Source organism: Centroberyx gerrardi, chromosome 11 (genome assembly GCF_048128805.1).
Source record: "Centroberyx gerrardi isolate f3 chromosome 11, fCenGer3.hap1.cur.20231027, whole genome shotgun sequence".
NCBI lineage: Eukaryota > Metazoa > Chordata > Actinopteri > Beryciformes > Berycidae > Centroberyx > Centroberyx gerrardi.
This window is the reverse complement of record NC_136007.1, coordinates 26,104,428-26,124,629: the sequence shown is the minus strand read 5'-3', so window position 1 is coordinate 26,124,629 and position 20,202 is coordinate 26,104,428. Positions and strand designations below refer to the sequence as shown.

At 41.7% G+C, this 20,202-nt stretch overlaps 1 protein-coding gene across 3 annotated transcripts in view; it reads right to left on the bottom strand.

Moving 5' to 3' along the window:
* The window catches only part of opcml (opioid binding protein/cell adhesion molecule-like), a 239,642-nt gene that overhangs the window by 48,221 nt on the left and 171,219 nt on the right, over nucleotides 1-20,202 (bottom strand). For all 3 annotated transcript variants that reach the window (XM_071924507.2, XM_078286429.1, XM_071924505.2), the window contains one exon: nucleotides 1,769-1,894. In XM_071924507.2, the coding sequence (XP_071780608.1) occupies nucleotides 1,769-1,894 (126 nt within the window). The remainder of the gene's footprint in view (nucleotides 1-1,768; nucleotides 1,895-20,202) is intronic.

The window sequence follows — 20,202 nt, the reverse complement described above, 5'->3', positions numbered from 1 at the left end:
AACCAGCCCTAGGAAGAGCTGCTGTCGGTACACATCCAGGCTCAGAAAACACTGGTGAGATAGCCTACATATGAACTGTTTTTTAAATTGAATGATGAATTGTTGTGGTTTTATTTTGTATGTCTTGTTTTCTTTCTTTTTATATGCTATGGACCCTTTGTGATTCCGAAATAAAGTTTGAATTGAATTGAATTGAAACCACCACATACTGTATATATTATGGTAATTTTGTGCTATGGGGCAGTAAAAACGTCCTTAAGGCACCTTTAAGGCGATAGAAATAAGGGTTAAACAAGTTTCAATGTATACCAAAATCACAAAAATGGACTGCAGAGAGTGAAAGTATACTATTTTTACAGTCAGCGTGAATGGCTTTCATTCAAGTTATCCTTTTTGAATGTGATTACAACGCGCACTTCAGATGAACAGTCTGCAGGGAGATCATGATATTCAGAATAAATATTGGGGAACCGGTAAATCGGGGGGAATAGAAATCCTGTTGACGGCTGCGGCGGCGGAGAGCCGCTGGGCCGCGAGGAGCCGAGTCTGCTGGCTCTGTGTAGATAATGGGGAGGGAGGGAGGAACAGCTGGGCTGTAAGCATTCATGTCATGTTGGAGGCTGAACATCTGATCCTATAGAGAGGCAGCGCATGACTCACGCTGCTGAATGCTCAGTGGGAAGCGCGGCGCCGACACAATTAGAACACAGGACACGCACGCGCGCACGCACACGTCGAGGCACACGCAGCTACTTGGCCCTCCTTCAGGCTGTATGGTGCCAGCACAACAAACCCTACCGAACCGACCGTGGCCTCCAGCCAAATCACGGCTGATTGGAGCTCGGGCTCCAGTCAGGCCACAGGTTGCGCGGCTTCGACCCCGCAAATCCTCGGCGTCGAAAAGAAAACAAGGCCTCACCCGATAGATGAAAGCCCCGCCGTTATTCATCGTAAGCCCGGCCGCGGCTATGCGGAGACAAACGCTACGGATTCACATCCCGCTGGAGGTAAACAGCTGCTCTTCACGTGGGCGGCCGCTCATGTGAAGTGGGTGTCGGAGGTGTGCAGCGTGTGGGAATGTGGACATCGGAGGCCGCGTGCGTGGGAGAGCCGGTTCAGTCAACTTTAGATTGAGGTAATGCTGTTGCAGCTTTGTTTGTTTCTGAAATACCTCTGACAATTGCAAAAAAGAATTATGAAAACAATTTAAAATCGACTGTATCCAGGTTATAGAGCTGAGGCGATGGATTTAGACACATAATGTAACAACACGCCAAAGAAAATACTTTTTATCAATACTTCATGATTTGGTAGAGTACTAACACTAGGGAACCTTTTCTCTGTAACTTCCCACCCAACACCTCATGAATTTAAGCTGCACACAGAAACTTTGTACGTTGGTGGGCTCCAGATGGCAGCAACAGGGACCTGTTTAAAAAAATCTTAATTTCAATAACCAGAAATAATGTAAGGTGGCGTCATAGTCCCGGTCGGCCTGTGATTCTTTATACCAAAGGATGGCAAAGTTGGTGAGTCCAGCTTTCTCTGCTCACTGCTGTTTAGTACTGTTTGTACTTTGCTCTTAAGTTTTGATTTGTCACTTCTGGAGTGGATTCTCATCTGGGCAAATAGGGCGTCTCAATTAATGGGGATGGGACGCTCTTAACTGTTGCAGACCATTTAGTCTGATAGGACAGGTGTAGTTTTACATACAAATCTTAGTGCAGCCATAACAAAAAGAAGTATGTCTAAACAGCCGCTTGCTTACCTCTTGGCGAGTGATGCTTCCATATGATGTTAGCCTCGGGTCGGCCAATTGCCAGGCACATGAGATTGACGTTGCTGCCCTCGTTCACCGTGACATCCTTCGATATGTTAGTGATCCTCGCAGGTACTGAGGGGGAAAGGAAATCATGATTGATGTTTTTGATTTAATTAATGACACGTGAGTAAGGCGCTTGCTATTCCACGTGGTAAGTACAGTGATGAGGTTAAAAATAACCCCGAGTCGGGGACTCAATTAGCATGAAATGAGCTGACAAATTTGACAATCCTCTGGCTCGCTGTGGTGTTATACATGATTGATTTTTTTCATGATGTATCTTTGCCACACTGCTCATTAGACAAGCATCAGCCTGATTTGGAGTAAGACATGATTTCATGTTTCTGGCTGGACCAGCTAGATCTATGTGTGTGTGTGTGTGTGTGTGTGTGTGTGTGTGTGTGTGTGTGTGTTTGTGTTTGTGTTTGTGTGTGTGCTTGGTTAAGTGTGCCATGTGAGACTGAGGGTGCAAATCAAGAGTCAGTAGTTAGCCTCCTTCGCTCTAATTTAACTCACTCCTGGCAACTTGAACTTTAAGATCATTAGTGCAACAGGCAAGACAGATTTTCAGCTGTCTTCTCATTATCATTTTTACTGTAGGTTTACTATCAGGGGTAGGCTATATAGCTCACATTGTTTGTTCCCTATAAAACACATTGATCTTATTTTGAGACTTGGGCCTGGGAAACAGAGGGGGTCATTATATGGAAGCAGCACATAGCTGTAGGCCAGTAAGAAATCTGGACTAGGAACATTATAGTTGGGTTTGGAGAAAATTCAGGCTACCAGCCCAGAAGGCCTGGCCACATAAAACTTAAATTCTATACCTGATTCTATTGTAAAAAATCAAATTTAAAAAAAGGCTGGAGGCCAGAAAAAGGAAGGCAATCATACAGATTTTGATGATTCATACTTGGTCTCCACTGTTTTGTACAAAAGCTCCATAATGATTTGCTGTCAGTGCACACTGGCCAGGCTGGTATTGTGCAGAAACTAGTGCTGAACGTTGCATTTGTTAGTCTAATGCTATTTTGGGAATTTCAATTCTGAATGGCAAAGAGAAGATCAATGCATAGAGTACCAACATCATTGGGTACTCTGCAACTTTACTCTGTTACTCTGCCTGTACTTAATAAATGATAATCTTATTCATAATTGTATTCATAATTGATTCATAATTGTCTTGGTCCAATGACTGGACTACCAAGCCATTATTCAACAGTCGCTCTCACGTTTGTCAGACATCTCTGCGATTATAATGTTAAATTACAGTATTAAATATTGAGCTTAAAACTGTATTTAACTCTCATTTAATTGGTCCTAATTAAGACAGCATTTTACTAATGTATCTCCTTTGAAATCTTGTATTCACAGTAATGCATCCAAGCTCATGAAATTGAATTGGATTCAGTATTAGAGTGGGAATCGTAAAAAGGCTGCTTTTTTCGCACATATTCCACATAAATAAAAGGTAATGAATAATGTGGTCATAATGTGTGGCCTGTGCCAGGGGATCAGAGCTGGAGTGATATGCTACTCTGCATCCCATTGACCTTTGAATTTACTGATTCAATTAGTATGCATTCCTAAAGCCAGCTCGATTGGTTCATTTAGGACACAGCGTGCAGCCTAGTTTTCTAAATGCCACCCAAAAACTTTCAGTAACCCTTGATGTGAAACCTACTTCATAACCCATTCATTACCAGCATCATAACAGCTACATGACTCATTCATGAAAACAAATGAAGCCTTATACCACCTTCATACACTTTTCATGTGCTACCCATATCAGTATCATGTACTGCATACTTTATTAGGCAAAAACCAAATGAATAAATATGTAGTGGCAATTATGAATAATGCACTAGTATACCACTATACAAATACTATACAATTTCTTTTCACACACACACACACACACACACACACACACACCCATTCATGAGACAAAACTTGATTACACAAACAGAACCGATCACAAAATGAATTGTATTAGAAGAAGGACAATTACACTGAACATTTAAAAAAAAATCTTGAAAATCAATGCTGGATTTAATTATCGTGAGCCATCTAACATTATCTCCCTTAATGTTGGCTGACTATCTCATTAGGATGACCTTTAAACCTGCTCAAGAGAGAGACAAGTGGTTTGAGGAATAGAATTCATATACTGAACACATAAATATATGCATACATGTACACATGTACATAAATAGACTGGGCTGTTAGCTGTGATCATGGTGTATTAGTCAGTGCTTTCGTATGCAATTCACTATTGTACAGAATTTTCATTATGCAAGATTCTATACTTTGTTTAAATTGATAAATAGTTGTGAGCATGTAAACCCAGGGATGCTTTTCACCATGCTGCTTATTGTCATGCATGACCTGCAGCATATGCTCTGGATCCTCTGACCTCTCCAGGAACATACAATGACCTGTTAACAATACTGCAAGTGTTTCTCCACTCATAAATGTTTTATATGCTGCTTGCTGCTAAGCACGTTGTGCGCTCTTTTCATTTTATGCACTGGATTTTTCCATCTGCACTAGATTGATTGCACTGGTAACTGTGAATGCTGCAAACTTGTGAATGTGTCGCTGTTATGTTTGATGTCGTGGGTTCTGCACACTACATGCTTCCTGTGCTGAGCTGTGGAATCTGTATTTCCTTCAGGACAATATTTGGTATTATATTGTATCGTATTAGGGAGCAGTACTTATGTTTTCCATTCTTTCTTCCAATGAGTTAGATCATGTTATTACCTGCAGACTCAATGGGCTATGATCAGTTTGCTTAGAAAACGTATTGACAAGATATGTATGAACCTAAACTGGCTAATTATCATTTATCAAAGCAGCTTCTTTTTTGTGGGCCAGCCAATCAGAACAAAGATGAGGCGGGGTTTGAGCCTGCAGAGGCAACCAATTGGCTCCTCTATACATAGAAACCTAAACCAGTGGTACATTCACCAAGCATGCATGTATCTATTGTTGGTTTATGTAACCTACATCTATTTTTACCATGTAAACAACATGCTGTATATCATCATCAGCTGAACAGTGTCTGGTGTTGTCGGAAACAAAGAATGCATCATGTGACCTGTTTTTTTATATTATCAATTACGGATTGAAACTGCCAATAGCCAGTATTTTGTGCCAATATGCAACATCTTTATAATTGACCATTTTCAGAAGGATAAATCTGCCTCAAAATAATCTTGTGAGAGTGAAAAGGCGTCTGAAACAGCATTCAGACCATCATGGGACACTAACACTCTCTAGTGAAACCCAGACTGATGAAATTCTTGTATGTGGGTTAGCTGCTCCTGAAGGCAGGGTGAGGCAGGTTTCACTGCAGGTTTTACAAACTGACACCTCTAAAGCTCTTGAGTAAAATCCTCCCACGCCACACTGGAATGACTCCTCTGGTCAGCCATCTCAAGTCAAAATAACAATAAAAACATATTGACCAGCTGTGGTCAGGGACAAACCTCCATCATATCACGGGTGGACCAAAGTGACTGGCCAATATCCAGGTTTTAATAACAGGCCAATATCAACTCGATATGTTGGCAAAGCGATATATCAGTCTGACCCTATAATATCAACACAAAGCATAACTTCTTCTGCAAAAAAAGCGGAATAGTATGAACTAGTGCAGGCTCCAAATGTTGGCCCAAAAAAATAAAGACTTTTGCCTCAGGAGTAAGAACCAGAGATGAGTGTAGTGGAGTAAAAAAAATGATATTTCCTATAAAAAGTGACAGTAACAGTTAAAAAGTAAGTAAAAGTGCAAAGTTTCTGAAGATAGAGATAATTAATAGATAAATACATGTACTTTGTTATTCTTCTGGAACTGGAATAAAGTAAAACTGTTCCTGTTTTATACAGAAAAGCATTTTCCCTTTGTGCCATAACACAATCCAGCAGATTTCCCACCAAATCCGACCCCACACAATGGCACACAATGTAAACCGCAGCGTAGAGGCTAGTAAAGGCGCCCAATCTTGTCGGCGGGTGGTCTTGTGCGTTTACGGTAATTACACTTATGTCTCAAAATGAATGTGGTAATGATTTATCGATGCTAAAATGCAACACATAGCACCTTTAACAGGCACTAAATAGGGAGTGGGGAAGAGCGGAAGCAGCAGACAAGACTTTCTCAGCCATTTTGACCTCCGGCAGAGATGAATGAACAAGCATCTGTGTGCAGAGCAGGTGACGGGTCCTCCAGCTTGATAATGCCAGTGGCCAGGTGATTAAAAACACAGCTCCCCTGCCACAGGGGCCGGCTCGAGATGTGACTGGGGGCCCGGGGACGCGTCACTCTTCATTTCGCCACAGCCAAGGTGTCGCAGCCAGTAATTAATTAGAAAATGGAATCAAGAGGCTGCCCAAAGAGGAAGCGGATACTTTCTTTGGGTGTTGATTTAACAGCGGGGGGGGGGGGGGGGGTCCGGTGATGTGATTATTTTTCTTTTTAATAACATTTTCCTGAGGTTCGCCCTCATTCTGTTATTAAATTTGCTTCATTCAGAGCGAGAGGAGCGCAGACAGGTCAGAAGTGCAACGGTGTTTTGCTAACTGCAGGGCACAGCAGCATGCTGGCGGAGTAGCTTGAGTCGTTCCATTTTCCTGTCAGAATAGGAATTATAAATTTATGGCCAATCTGCAGTCCGACAATGCAATAGTGCACTGTGCGGGGGACTTTCTTGCTCCAATTTTTCTTCTTGAGTATGAGAAAAGACATCAACAAGGAACTGCTGGGCGGGTGGGTGGGGTTAATACATTTCAAAACAAAAGCTCTCAGAGTAGACTGAGCAACAACATCCTGCATTTCTCCTGGGAGTGAAAAAAACAGTTATCTCTGTTTTTTTTTCCCCCCAAGAAAAAGTTATCTAGCTAACATTAGCTTACTTTATTATTTATTCATTACTCTGTGTATGTGTGTGTGAGAGAGTGAGACAAAGACTATAGTGGTACTGATAGAACCAATATAACCCTAATCTTTTATGATATTTTATGATTTTTTTAATGGACTGAGGTTTGATGGGATTATAAAAAAACTAAGTGTTGCCTTTTCTTGGCTTTCATGATGTGTGTCAAATGAGAGGCAAGAACAAAATGAGAACACTAAGCCATGATGTACAGATTCCAAACCATGCCATTGACACCAATAACTTGCAAAGTAACAAACTTCTGTTCTTCCTCATATTCCTGCGATAATTGTTCTACCTCCACCTAAAAAGCCACGGGAGACCGTGCTTTACAGCGACTTCAGGATAGCTAGGAGGCACGGCTCGGAATGTGCGCCGTAAAGCGCGGCGTCAAGTGGCTTTTTATGGCACACAGGAAACACCCACTGTATTAAAAACAGAAAGCGGCGTTCTATAAATCTTTTATTTTTAGCATTGCCTAATGGAGTTTGAGCAAAGCAAGTGAGCGAATTGTGTTTTTTTCCTGTGAGGGGAATTGAGGAAACGGGATGTCGGTGTGCATGTTCGGAGGGGGCGGTGATCAGTGGTGCGTCAAACCCATCAGAAATCTTTCAATTTCACCTCAAACTTGATTTGAGCGAGACGGGGATATGAAACGAGTCTAAAAGCAACAAAGAAAGTTGCTCTCCGGATTGTTCTTGGGGTGAGTTTGAACCATTGACATCTTCCCACATCAAAGCCTCCGCTCCTACACCAACATTTGCCAAATCTATAATAGATGCTAACTCCTCTTTCATAACAAATTACTATGCAACTACAACTTCAAAGGGATCGCTGTCAGTAAGTTTTCAAATGTGCCATCTCATCTCGGCGCATCAGACGTCCGTGACAGATATCTCGGCAACATTCAGTGTTCCTGTCAGTGGTTATTGTTAATTCAGAAGAGCACCTAACTCCGAGAGAAGGAACAAGGAAGATATCCAAACACTCGGAGCCGGAGAAGTATGAGCGAGCACTCGGGGGCCCGCCGACGCTTTGGAGAGGTGGAAATAAACTAGGTTAGTTCCCCCACTGGTTGGTGGAAGGCAAAAGCGGTGACACCTGCCTTCAAACTGCCAAGCTTTCTCAGTTCAAAGGCAGCTTTTCATCGGGGGACCCATTGCATCTTATGTTCCAGGCTTCAGTCCAACGTAATGACAGCGGCATTGAAGTGAAACCAAATGGCAGAGCATGATGCGCTGCGGAAATATATCATCCTGTGATCAGCATGAGAGAACCGCTGCACACAAACCGGCTGCGACGCCCGCTTCTTTAATTCCTTATGTTTACTCGTCGGTGTTCCTCTTCGTGGAAAACTTTGTGGAAAAAAGACTGTGAAAGGCTTAGAATTTATGAACAGAAACACAACATGATAACAACATAAGTATAGTATGTATTCATTTTCCTCATGAGTTGACTAGTGACAAGTAGCAATGTTAACCTGTTGTGAAATCCTTTTTTTAAATAATGCTTTTTCAATGTCCTACAGCATTCAAATCTGAAACCTTGTAACCCACTCACCCATACTGCCTGTGATGGAGATCTGCAGCTTACTTTCTCACACACAACCCTCACCAATTTTAATTGACCAGAACAAGGACACATATTTTGCAGAGGCACATTGAAACGCAGGCCGCGAGGCGCAGGCAGCATCTCCGTAGAAGGAGAGGCCTTCGGTAGCACATATTCTTTCTCCGTCTTCCTCCACACGCGGCATTCAGAGCTCACATTCCTATTTGAAAAAACTCTTTTGTGGCCAGTCAATGTGTGCGCCGGCAGAATCGATGTTGAAAATAACTTTCGGAACGGGAACTTGAATGTGAAGACGTAGAACAGATCAACCATATTACATTTGAAATCAACACTGCTATTAATTTATCTGCAATTTAATTCACTCGTTTATCTATTCATAATGTGCTGGCAGACACTCACAGGTTTTGAACGCTCTCGCTTGAATCCATCTCGCACCTGCATAGATGTACAGTGCTCATGTGCCTCTGTGCGTGTGTGTGTGTGTGTGTGTTTTAAAGTGTAATGAATCTCCATCCCTGTTGCTGCACGCTGTCAATGATAGCACTTTATTCTCCGACAAAATATTTGGCAGCAGTGTAATGCAGAAAAAAATACCAAGTTCCAACCAAGTGAAACCGAAAAAGGGAACACAACACAATACAAATCAGCTTCCCCTCCACTGATAAATCATAAGTTAGGAAGCACATTGAACATTGTGTACAACTAGCCACACCACAGCTAAGCACAGCAGATACAAGAGTAACTGAGAGTGTCTGTAAACTGTAAGTAAACTGATGCCATTATCAGTGGTGGGACCTCTTTTGAATGCGCATGCCAAATTAGGCTTTAGGCAATCACGACAATGCTAACACAAAACTGGCTCCATCTACAGTAGGTCATAACTGTCGGTGTCATTGGATCGATGTCTTCATCACGATGAAGCTCGCTGCGGATGGCGCAATTTAATTTAAACTTCTCAAACGGCCTTTGAAGCACGGCCGCTTTTAAATCAAACATTTCCACATTGTCTCAAACCTCAGAATTACGGCTCACGGCCATGGTGTGTCTGGGTTGTTTTTCTTTCTCTCCCCGATGTGCCTGTCGAGCAAGAAATCTTCGCATCTGCTCGAGATAACGTCGGGCCGCAGAACAAAAAGCACAGCGCTCAGTGGCTCAGTGGCTCAGTGGCCAAGGTCATGGATTCAGAACCGGAGAAAAAGAAAGGTGCAGAGTTGATTGGGGTTATTGATGCTGGGAGTTATATGGGCTTAGAGGTTTTGTGGGCGTGTGGATGTGGCAGTCCTCTAACTAGAGGAGTAGATTTGTATGCACATCCTTCAATCATTGGAATAAAAAAGCAATGTATACCACTAGCAATGTGGTATACATGCTCAAGGTCTATGTTGGCAAAACTTCACAGGCTCTTAAGATATGCATTGCAGAACATACAAGGAATGGGGACGAACGCAGTCCTGTTGCTCTACATTTCAAGAAAACCCGACATAAAGTATTTACACTACGCTATATTGGTATAGAGCATGTCCAGCTCCCACAGCGCGGGAGTGACATTCATAACCTGCTGCTGAAAAAGGAGGTATATTGGATGCACTACCTGGGCTCTTTGGCAGCGACTGGTCCGAAGTTTGATGTTTCTCCTGACTGACTTAACTACTTATTAAAGAATTATGAGAGAACTGTTTCTGAGACACCGTACTACTTATTGGGGATTGAATTTATGTCTATATTTTTGAACTTTGAGGCCTATGATATTTAAAGTGATGTTGAACTTTGGTGGTACCTTGGGTTGTGTAGCCTCCTGGCCGTGATATAACCCCAAAATCGGCGATTCTCTGTTATCTTTTGCTCCGGGGCTCAGTGAGGGGATTGGAGAATTGTGTTTTTTTTTCTCTCTTCACTCACTGCCATTGTAGGGAGGAGCAGGTCTGAAAATCACACTTTTAGCACATAAATGAATGCCAACAAAGCAGATTCTGACAATATATATAAAAAAAACTTGTCCTGTTGCTGAATTGTGTTTAAGTGAATCGCTTTCTTTATGTTTATTAAACCTTTCAGTTTGAACAAGTGTAACACCGAAATCTGGTCGGAGGAAACTTATGCCGATGGAATGAAGAAAATAATGCGTTCACCAAAAAAAGTGAGAGACAGGACTTTGACAAAGAAGATTCTGCCAATATATAAAAAATGAGTCACTCACTTTTTTTTTTTCTTTCGGGATTTTGGGGTTATATCATGGCCAGGAAGCTACACAAACCCAAAATACCACCAGTTCAACATCACCTTAAGATATTTAAAAGATATTTCTGAATGTCTCTGTATTGACATGACTGTGACTGAATGTGTGAATCATGATGTGTTGACCCTGTGTTGACCGGTGTACATGCTTTGTATCACCTGAAGATCCCAAGATTGAAACGTTATTAAAAGTGGGAAGCAAAGTAAAAATGTGTTGCGGGCTCAAATTTTTAATTCTGCAGTCCTCTAACTACTAGGGGTGTAAAGGTACGTGTATTCGTCTCGAACCGTCACGGTACGGATGTTACGAGCTTAGCTCAAGCTACTACTGAGTCAGTCACACTATGGCGAGTGCAAATGAGACACAGGAGCTAGAAGACCCGCCTGCTTCTTTCAAATCAGCTGTGTGGGAAAATTTTGGGTTCCCAGTGAACTACGACAGCAATGGAGAGCGAGTGGTGGATCGGACGAGGACGGTGTGTCGGCATTGTTCGACAGTTGTAGGGTATGTGTGTGGAAACACATCGAACATGCTAACGCATATTCGACGGCATCAACCAGATGTGCCAATGACCGGAGCTAGGCAAAACAGGAGTCCAACTACTTATCCCCGCTGCTTTTAAGCAGCCTCTAGATGCGAAAGCAGACAGGGCCAAAAACATTACCGAAGCACTCCTTATTATTATTTATTTTGTAGTATTTTCATAACATAAGAGATGCTTTTCAGTTTTGTAGCCGATTGTGACCTATTGCCTTTTGTTTTTTATCAGCCCTACATAAAAATATGACCTATGCGAGAGTGTATGTTCACTGTTTACATTTTATATTTTACTGCTTAATACACTACAGGCTGTACCAACTACCTCAGGGGGGACTATACGACACTAGGTGGAACACACTGTAACTTGCACTACTGTCTGTTCAAAATAAATGAAAACAAACCTAGCCTTATGCATTTGGGGTTTTTTCCCGTTGTACCGAACTCGTACCGAACCGTGATGTTCAAACCGTGGTGTGAACCGAACCGTGACTTCTGTGTACCGTTACACCCCTACTAACTACCCTGTTATTTGTTCTGATTATAATTAAACCCAGACTTTCAAGACATCCTTAATATATACTAAACCTATTCCAACTAAGTATGATTGACTTACTCATTTGCTCACAGGAGCTGATTGAAATGAGCAATTTCTGTTCAGCGATATACTCACATTATAAAAATTGTAGACTGTCATACTTGCCTCTTTACTTGGAGGAAAAATCCAGGAGCTGCGTGGTAGATGTTCCTAAGACTTGTTATTGTTTTTAGGCCTTAGCCAAACAAGAAGCATGCCAGGTGGTCAAAGATAACTTGCCAATGTTGTTTCATTATAACAGAAATGCTGATGTTCTCCTTGAGTAAACATTATTTAAATCCCAAAAAGTGTTGAAAGCTTTTATGAAGCGTGAGACTGAGGAACAAGCACAACTGATGTTATATAACTGGAGGAATAACTAACAGATTTGATGGGAAATGCATATAGCACAGCAGACCATGTCAGTCTCTAGCAGGCTGTGCCAGTATGTTTATCTCAACTGATATGTGCCTGGTTGCACTGAAAGACAATGCAGTGTGGTGCTTTTGCAGATCTAGACCCTAATTACTAATCATGAGTAGTATCAAGTGACTAGTAAAAGCATTATCAAGTTGATATTATTTGGAGAAGGCTGCATGGTTCAAATCTCGCACAGCTTTGTTTATATTCTCACCATGCTTGCGGACACTTGATCAGCCCGCAAATGAAGTGATTGACAGTGTTGCATGAGTGTGCACTTTGGAAATTGAAAGAAGCAATGTAACCATTATCTAGATAACATTTTCTTACATTTTCTCAAAGGCTTCTCTGATGTTTATTCTCTCCCTTCCCTTGTCCATCAATCTCTTCCACTCTGCATCCCTGTCAGTTTTCTTTTTCTTGCCTGCGGCTTCATCTTTTCACACAGCAGATTCTATGGCCTGTGCCAAATTAAAATGTAATGCATTCTGGGGACACTGACAGACTAGCATCTTGCTGGACAGTTTAGATAAATTCTCCATTATGTTTCCTGAGGCAGGTTGAGGCATGATGCAGGAGAAAACACTTGAGCTATTTAATTTTGGGCAAACCTTTAGTTTATATCTTAACCACAACCTTGAAATGTGCATCTGCCAACTGCATGGATGATCCAGTTGATGGACACGTGCTCGGAATTTTACATGGGCTGACCTAGTAGCCAATTACAGCAAAGTGTTTTAAAGTGGGTGCCACAAAATGTTGTGTGTGCTGATGTTTGTGGGAACCTGGTTACAGCAAACAGAGATCCAAAGACACCATATACTGTAGTTGGTGCCCAAATTCAAGACATTGCGATCGTAAAAAACTGCAAAATTATTTAATGTGGCATGGGGAAATGTTTTGAAAATCATGACAAAGAGGTTGGTTATAAGTTGAAGTACACCAACAGGGATAGGTGGATACTTAACAGGATAGTTGCTATAACTATGACTTCAAAAATGACCACAGAATTAAATCAGCACTTCTGTGACAGTCAACAAAAACTGTAAACTGTACATCAAGACCTTCACAGTTGAAAAAACTGTACTTTATCCAAGACCAATGCACAAAGACACATAACCTGATGCAAAGAGCACAAAACCTGGACTAATATGGTCTGAGACGTCCTACATCTGGGCAGGTTTACATGTTGAGAAGGTCAAAGGACATCTTCAATCCACAATGTTGCCAACTGTTCAACATGGTGGAGGACCTGTAATTGTATGGGCAGCCACCTCGTGGAAGTCAATAGGCCCAAAGGTTACTCTGCATGGCCATATAACGGCCAAGAAATATAAGGGCATTTCACAGGACAAGATGCACCACAGGGTGCAAACACTGCTCCCTCATTATGTTCCCATATTTCAAGATGATAATGCACCACCCACAGACTCTGCTAAACAAATTCAGGAACCGTTCCACAAACACCAGGATTCAGTCAGACGCCTTTCTCGCCTCTCTTGCCGGTGTGTCCGTTATGTTGTCCGCCCGCTGTACGTCTGGGTACAGCAGTGGAAAGGCTACCAAAAAAGATTTACTCGTAATCTCGCAGGAGCAGGATGTCACTCACAGGTCACAGAGGTGGTAAGACCAGTGTTGTTTATGCTCCGAGAAAAGACCAAGATTATTGATGTGTTCCCGAGCTGTAAGCAAGGTGTCCAACTTATTCCCCTACCAGGGACATCTTCAGGTCACACAAAAAAGCGTGCTCTTACTGCGTCTCATAAAGGCCTGTAAATTATTTTATATTTAATCCGACCCTGCAATAATGAAAGAACACACTTTTCAAACCGTAAAAGAAGCTTTTTTCTTGGCATGCCACGTACAGTTGAAGGGCCTGAACAACAGAATGGGGTTAATCATCTGATATTATGTTTAAATTCTAGGTGTTTAGCCGGCACTCTCATCCAGCAAGACTTACTGTAGAATGAATGAAACCGTAGATATACAATGAGTACAATTGTACAGATCACCAATATTACAAGCAGCCCAAAATTGGTGCAAATGCAACCGTCAGGGCCTTAGTCCCGTTCCAATATCCCTGATTATACAATGAACATTTAAGAATGTGCTAGGAAAAGGAATAGAATAAGAGCTAAGGAGTGAGTTAGAAAAGATTTTTTAGAGAGCAATTAGAGTCAGTAAAGAGTTGATATTGTTCAGGTGACACAAGGCACTTCATAAAAAGATGAGTTCTCAGTCGACAATGGAAGACGAGGAGTAACTCTTCCGTTCTGACTGGAGTGAGAAGGTCATTCCCACCATTGCAGAAGCCAGGAAGGTTGTTGATCAGGACATGCTAGTTATGATTCATCATGACTCATTATTCGTAGGAGGTAATCATTAAGTCCTTTTTTAATCAGAGCAAGGGTGTCCCGGTGGCTCAGCTGGCTACGGTGCCTACCGTGCAACTGTGACATCCTGGGTTCACACCCAGCCCGGGGCCTTCGCTGCGTGTCATCACCCTCCTTCTCATTTCCATCCGCTTCCTGTCTCTCTCTCTACTGTGACCTATCCAATACAGTCGAAATGCCAAAAAAAAATCTTTAAATGAATCGAAGCCTTCCGTTAAAATGCTCTACCAATCTTTTCAGTGGTCATGTATTCAGTCTGGCCATATAATCTTACATTTTGGAAAGAAGATGCACGCCACAATGGATCCACCATTGAACATTATTCTCCAAAAGTGTTTTTGGAGGCCTTGTTGTAGTGCCTGAAGAGCTGGAACACTTAGACCATCTCCATTTTGTTGAGCTGGAAGCTGGTAGATGGTTGGCAGGAGTCAGCCCATGAATGTCTCCCTGACACTACCACATGTGTTGCCATAACGCGGTATTTGGTCAAAACTCCTATTTAGTGAAAGAGATGGTTGCAAAATTATAATCTTGCAAAGAACTGGGTAGTAACAACTAGGGGTTAGCAACTACCTGCCTTTGTATGTATGTATTTATGTGTGGAGCATTTAATTTATGACCAGTGATATTGTATTTGGGTTTAAACAGTGATATTCACTATATTAGATATATATATATTAGATTTTACCCGTCAATCCTGAGCACATGTTCTGCCTCCCTCTGTTGCTGCACTATGTGCGTCACTGTCTTCACAGGAAGGTAAAACAAGTTCCAGCATGTTTGACACCACATGATTTTACGTCTAATATGATTTTCTGTGTGATGTACTGTTGCTGTTTATTTGAGGATATGGTATGGACACCATTGGTGTTTGGGAGGTTGATATTCCAGACTCGTGCTGCTTCTTAAGAAAATAATCGTTGTAAAATGTGTCTTAATTATTCTTTTGTTTTCTCGATCATAAGCTGCAGTCCAGTAGAAATGAGTAATGTCTTATTTTTAACATCTGTGTGTGAGAACTGTTTACTGGACTACCTAGCAGGGGTGAAGTTAGACGTAAACAGTGAGGAATCTGACACTCAACAGAATCAAATGTTTTCACAAAATGCAAGACTCTTTCAGTAAAGACCAGCTGAAAGGCAACCAGAAATGTAATAATCTACTTAAGTTACATATTTGTTTAGGGAATGTAAGAAAGTAGATGAGAAATAAACACCAAGTTTTTGATGAAGGCTAGGTAAGTCTTATGCAGTCTTATGCAGAATGCTTCATAGCCTAGAAGGATATACAGTAGCAGACTATTACTAAAGTGTGATCCAAAAGCTGTAATCTGTAAAGGAAATTGCAGTTTAAAACCCATTCCTCACTTGTGTATGACTACTAGAAAAAATAAAATCGTTATACATGCATTAGCCTTGCCAACTTGGGCCTGGCCTATGATAAATCTGAACAGATGACTTCTCATTGGCTGATGAAGACCAAAACCAGATCAGTGACCTAGCGGCTAGTGTCTGCCCTAATACTGGGACACTCGGGGTTCAATCAATGGCTGAGTCATACCGTAGAATTAAAAAAAAGGGAGCCAATGCTTCTCTGCTTGGCAGTTAGGGTTTAAAAGATAGATGTGGGATGAGCCCCTGCGATGGACCAGCTTCCTGTCCAGAGGGGTGTACGGCTAAGCTGCTTCACGCCTCAAAAACAGGAGATAATCTCCTTAGCAATGAGCCACATCAGCTCAAACAAGGCTTACTTTTAAGACTAAAACAGAATGACTATCCATCAGATGAATGTATCATTGTCCAGTTTTGATGGTGATTGAGCAAACTAAAACATCTCAGTGAAATCAGATGAAGCCATTGGGATGTTTGCATAACCAAGGAAGCCCATACTGCAGGGTGCACAGCACCAAAATATAAAAAAAAAAGTCACAAAACTTTGCAAGCAATTCATAGTAAATAAAATGTTGTGGAATATTGAACATGAAAGGTTATATCTGGATGAAAGCCAGGGGAGCTAGTTTAATATCCCTGCATGTGTTCGTCATGAGAACACTGCCAATGTATAAAACGGGGAACAGAAAGCAAACCAGGCCAAATAGCCATGGAGCTCAGTAGCTGAGAAATTGAAAGTGAAATCCCCACCAGCCTCGGGAAAGTACGAGCACTTTTTAATGTGTTACACAAGCAAAGCTTATAGGGCTTACTCTCCAATTTCAGTTATCCTAATGTTGTGGAATATTTCAAATGCCTCATTACTTGCATTTTGCGAGAAGGGGAGAAGCTTCTCTCTACTCTATAATGAGCCCTGAAGCTTATTAGACCAGTGTGCATTGAATTGAAAGGACCAATGCTTTCTCTTTTCTTCTCCTTATGGCAGAGATGGCTTGGGCCCTAATCAGAGAAACACAGAGCCACATCATTACACTTGACGAAACTAAAGAGGATAATCCTGTAGTCCGTTTAGGGTTATTTTATAATTGAATCGAATTACTCTTGCCCTCTAACACATCACAATGCTTGTGGCATTTTGTTCAAGAGATGGCATATGTTGTCAATGTTTCCCCTGAACGGATGCCCTGAAATGGCCATATGAATCAAAGGGCTCCCCACCAGTGGAAATGTGTGAAGCATCGGCCACGCAGAGGCTCCCCACGGTCCGGGCTCATGTTGGCAATGTCTGCCAGTACTGCTGGGAAAGGCTAAACGGATTAACAAAGTCTCAATTCACTGCTTACTTCATGTTAGCTTGCAATGGAAGCCATCTATTAAGTCTTATCAAAAAAGTCTAGGTTTAAACTCTAGGAGTACCAGTATTATATGAAAAAAATGGCTATGAGAATAAAACTAAAGCATTTATCTTTTTTAGCATTAAAAAAAGAAATCCAAAATGTGATTAACTTTCTTTTTTTTTTGTTTGTTAGAACAAAGATTATTATAATTACTGGCATCCTTGGCTGCAAAGTAAATTAAGGGCCTCCAATATTTAGTACATTTCACTTCAATTGAGGATAACTTCTTCAACTATGATCCATCTAAATCATGGCACAGCTGGCATGTTCCTTTGAGACACTCTATTCAACTGTATAAACAGTTCCACCTGTTTAATGAATATTAACTGTCAGGGTATTGAGACTCTCATAGGGTCAGTTTGCCAGAACCATAACTCCAGTGCCAATATACTGTATGTGCCATATACAAATATTGTGTGGCTAGTTCACTTTTGCACGTCACCTCAACTCAACTTGGATTCTGCAAATGTTGAGCACGTTCCCTCAATAGGACACTGCAATAACAGCATTTGTTTTATTTTGTTGCTCTAACTGGGACATGTAAGTGTTAAACTAGCTTCAAAATGGCCACTTAGAAAAAGAAGTGCGGTGGAGCTCACAGGGCCAGCCAAAGGCAAATATGCTGAGTGGTGCGGTTTTGCAGAGATGGGCACGAAAGATGCCTGCCTGATGTGCCTCAGCATGGGGCGACGCTGCCTTTGCCTGGCCCCGAGGCTTGTGTGCATTGTCACCGGTTCTTAAAGTCGGCCCTGCAATGGCATTTCGACTCAAAGTAGTGGTTGACTCTGCCGAGCCACATGACACACTTCTCCCTACAGCTATGGCATCAAAAGAGTGAGAGCCTAACAAAGCATTTGAAACGAGTCTGCCTTTCAAAGACCAGACCGCTTCTTCCCTCCGAGCCGCTGGAACCCAGAGGTTGTCCCCAGGCGAGGGCCCCGGCCTCGCAAGCCAGACGAGTCTCGCGAGTTGATCACACTGCAAGAAACGCCTGGCCTACTTCTACTTCAGTTAGTGCTTTCCAACATCTCCCAGAATGCCTTTTGGCAACCCCCAGAGAATATGCTTGGACTTATTGTATTCAGCTGTTGATTTTACATGTAAGGGTGGGGAGCACCGACAATAGCGACTGCGATAGTGATAGTAATAGCAGGAGAGCGAGAGATTCCAGTCGACAAAAGCAAGAGTCCACCCTTACTCAAAACACAACGTGTCTTGTAGCTACATTGCATTATGTACTATTGTGGCTGCTGTCGGTGGAGAAATTGGTATCTCTTCCTCTTCTATGATGGATTTCTCCCTGTATGATTGTTGAATGTCGGTGTAAAATTGTGTCAAGAAAGAAGCCTGTGCTCTTTTATTCTGGGGGACTGACACCAAATGCGGCAAGACGTTTGCAACTGATGTTTTAGATTGTTGCAAAGTTTTATCTGATTAAACTCCACTGTAGCGGAACTGGAAATATAGTATATTGTATGTGATTTTTCCTTTAAGTTTTAAGTAAGACTTGCAGAATGCCTGAACAAGAGCTTCATAACAGCTACATAGCACATTCATGAATACAGATTTATTCATTATCTTAGGTTTCATTAGGTGTTCTTGTAATATTTATGCCATTTGTGAAACAGTGAGTCAATGAGTCAGTTAATATATTACTTATTCATTAAGGCAAGGCCATTTTACACTTAAAAAAAATCCTTATGGGCATGTAAATGTATGCTATAAAGCTGTTTTACACATTGTTTGCATCACCCCTCTGTACCAAACCTTTTCATGCAAATCGTGTACTCATCCGGAAATGAACTGGGTGTAGGGCCAATCCCCTGGCACAGCTAATCTACTCGTTGTCGGCCAAGCCAAATATTGTGCAGGTAATTCATTTCTTAAATGGCATTTTTAATTCATTGTTTGAGAAGAAGATGTGAGGCTTCTTTGTGGAGCTCTCACAATATTATCCCTTCTCCAACTCCTGTTACTACAAAAGCTTTAAAAGGGAATCTTTGAGGACCGTGATGTAAGGTGAGATGTGTACAGCACCGCCAGAGCCAGTAGAATATTACAAGACTGTTTGTTTGTTACCCTGTTTTGTATGAAGTTGGAAGGAGGTCTTGTTTTCATCCATCTGTTTGTTTGATTGTTAGCAAGATAACTTGAAAGGTTAAGAACGAATTTGGCTGGAATTTGGTGGACAGATAGCTCTTGGCCCAAAGATCAGTTGATGGAGTTGATTGCTCAGTAGAATTTGGTGGTGATCTGGATCTGGGATTTCTGTCATGATTTTCAGTTTTTAGCCATTAACTATTGTGCTGCGTTCATGTGCTGGTGGGAAAGTCTGACATCCAGGACAGGATAAACAGCACTGCACTCACATGCTATTTTATCCGAAAATCAAGCCCAGAAAGTGATAAACTGTTACGAAGGCTGCAGCTTTGAAAGTCAGAGTTTTCCTCCATTATGGGCACTGGCTAGCAGCCCCAATCCTAGCTCTCCATTTTGGTTTGTTGTCTACACAAACAGATTTTGGAGCACCTGTACTGACCAAAGGAGTTTTAGTAGGCCTTCTGGAGATACTTAATTGGAGATGTTAAATCCGGGTGAGAGCATGTCGTGTACTTGTCCAACCTTTGCTTATATGAAGCCAAATCTGAACCTCTCTCCTCAACTTCCAACCCACCCAAAATTCCATTTTGGAGAAAGTGTTGGGGAATTTTTTTTTTTGCAAAGAATACATTTATTTCCTGGCCAGAAAGTATTTCCTCAAACAATTCCAATCTGGTTTCTGGTCTTGGAGACGGTTTAACTTAGTTACCCATCCTTCTTTTAACAGCTGATATCGGTCAGCGTCCCATGTTCTTTCCTCTTTATGCTGCATTTGTCACTACTGAATAAAAGCTTTTTCACTTTGAAATTCATATTC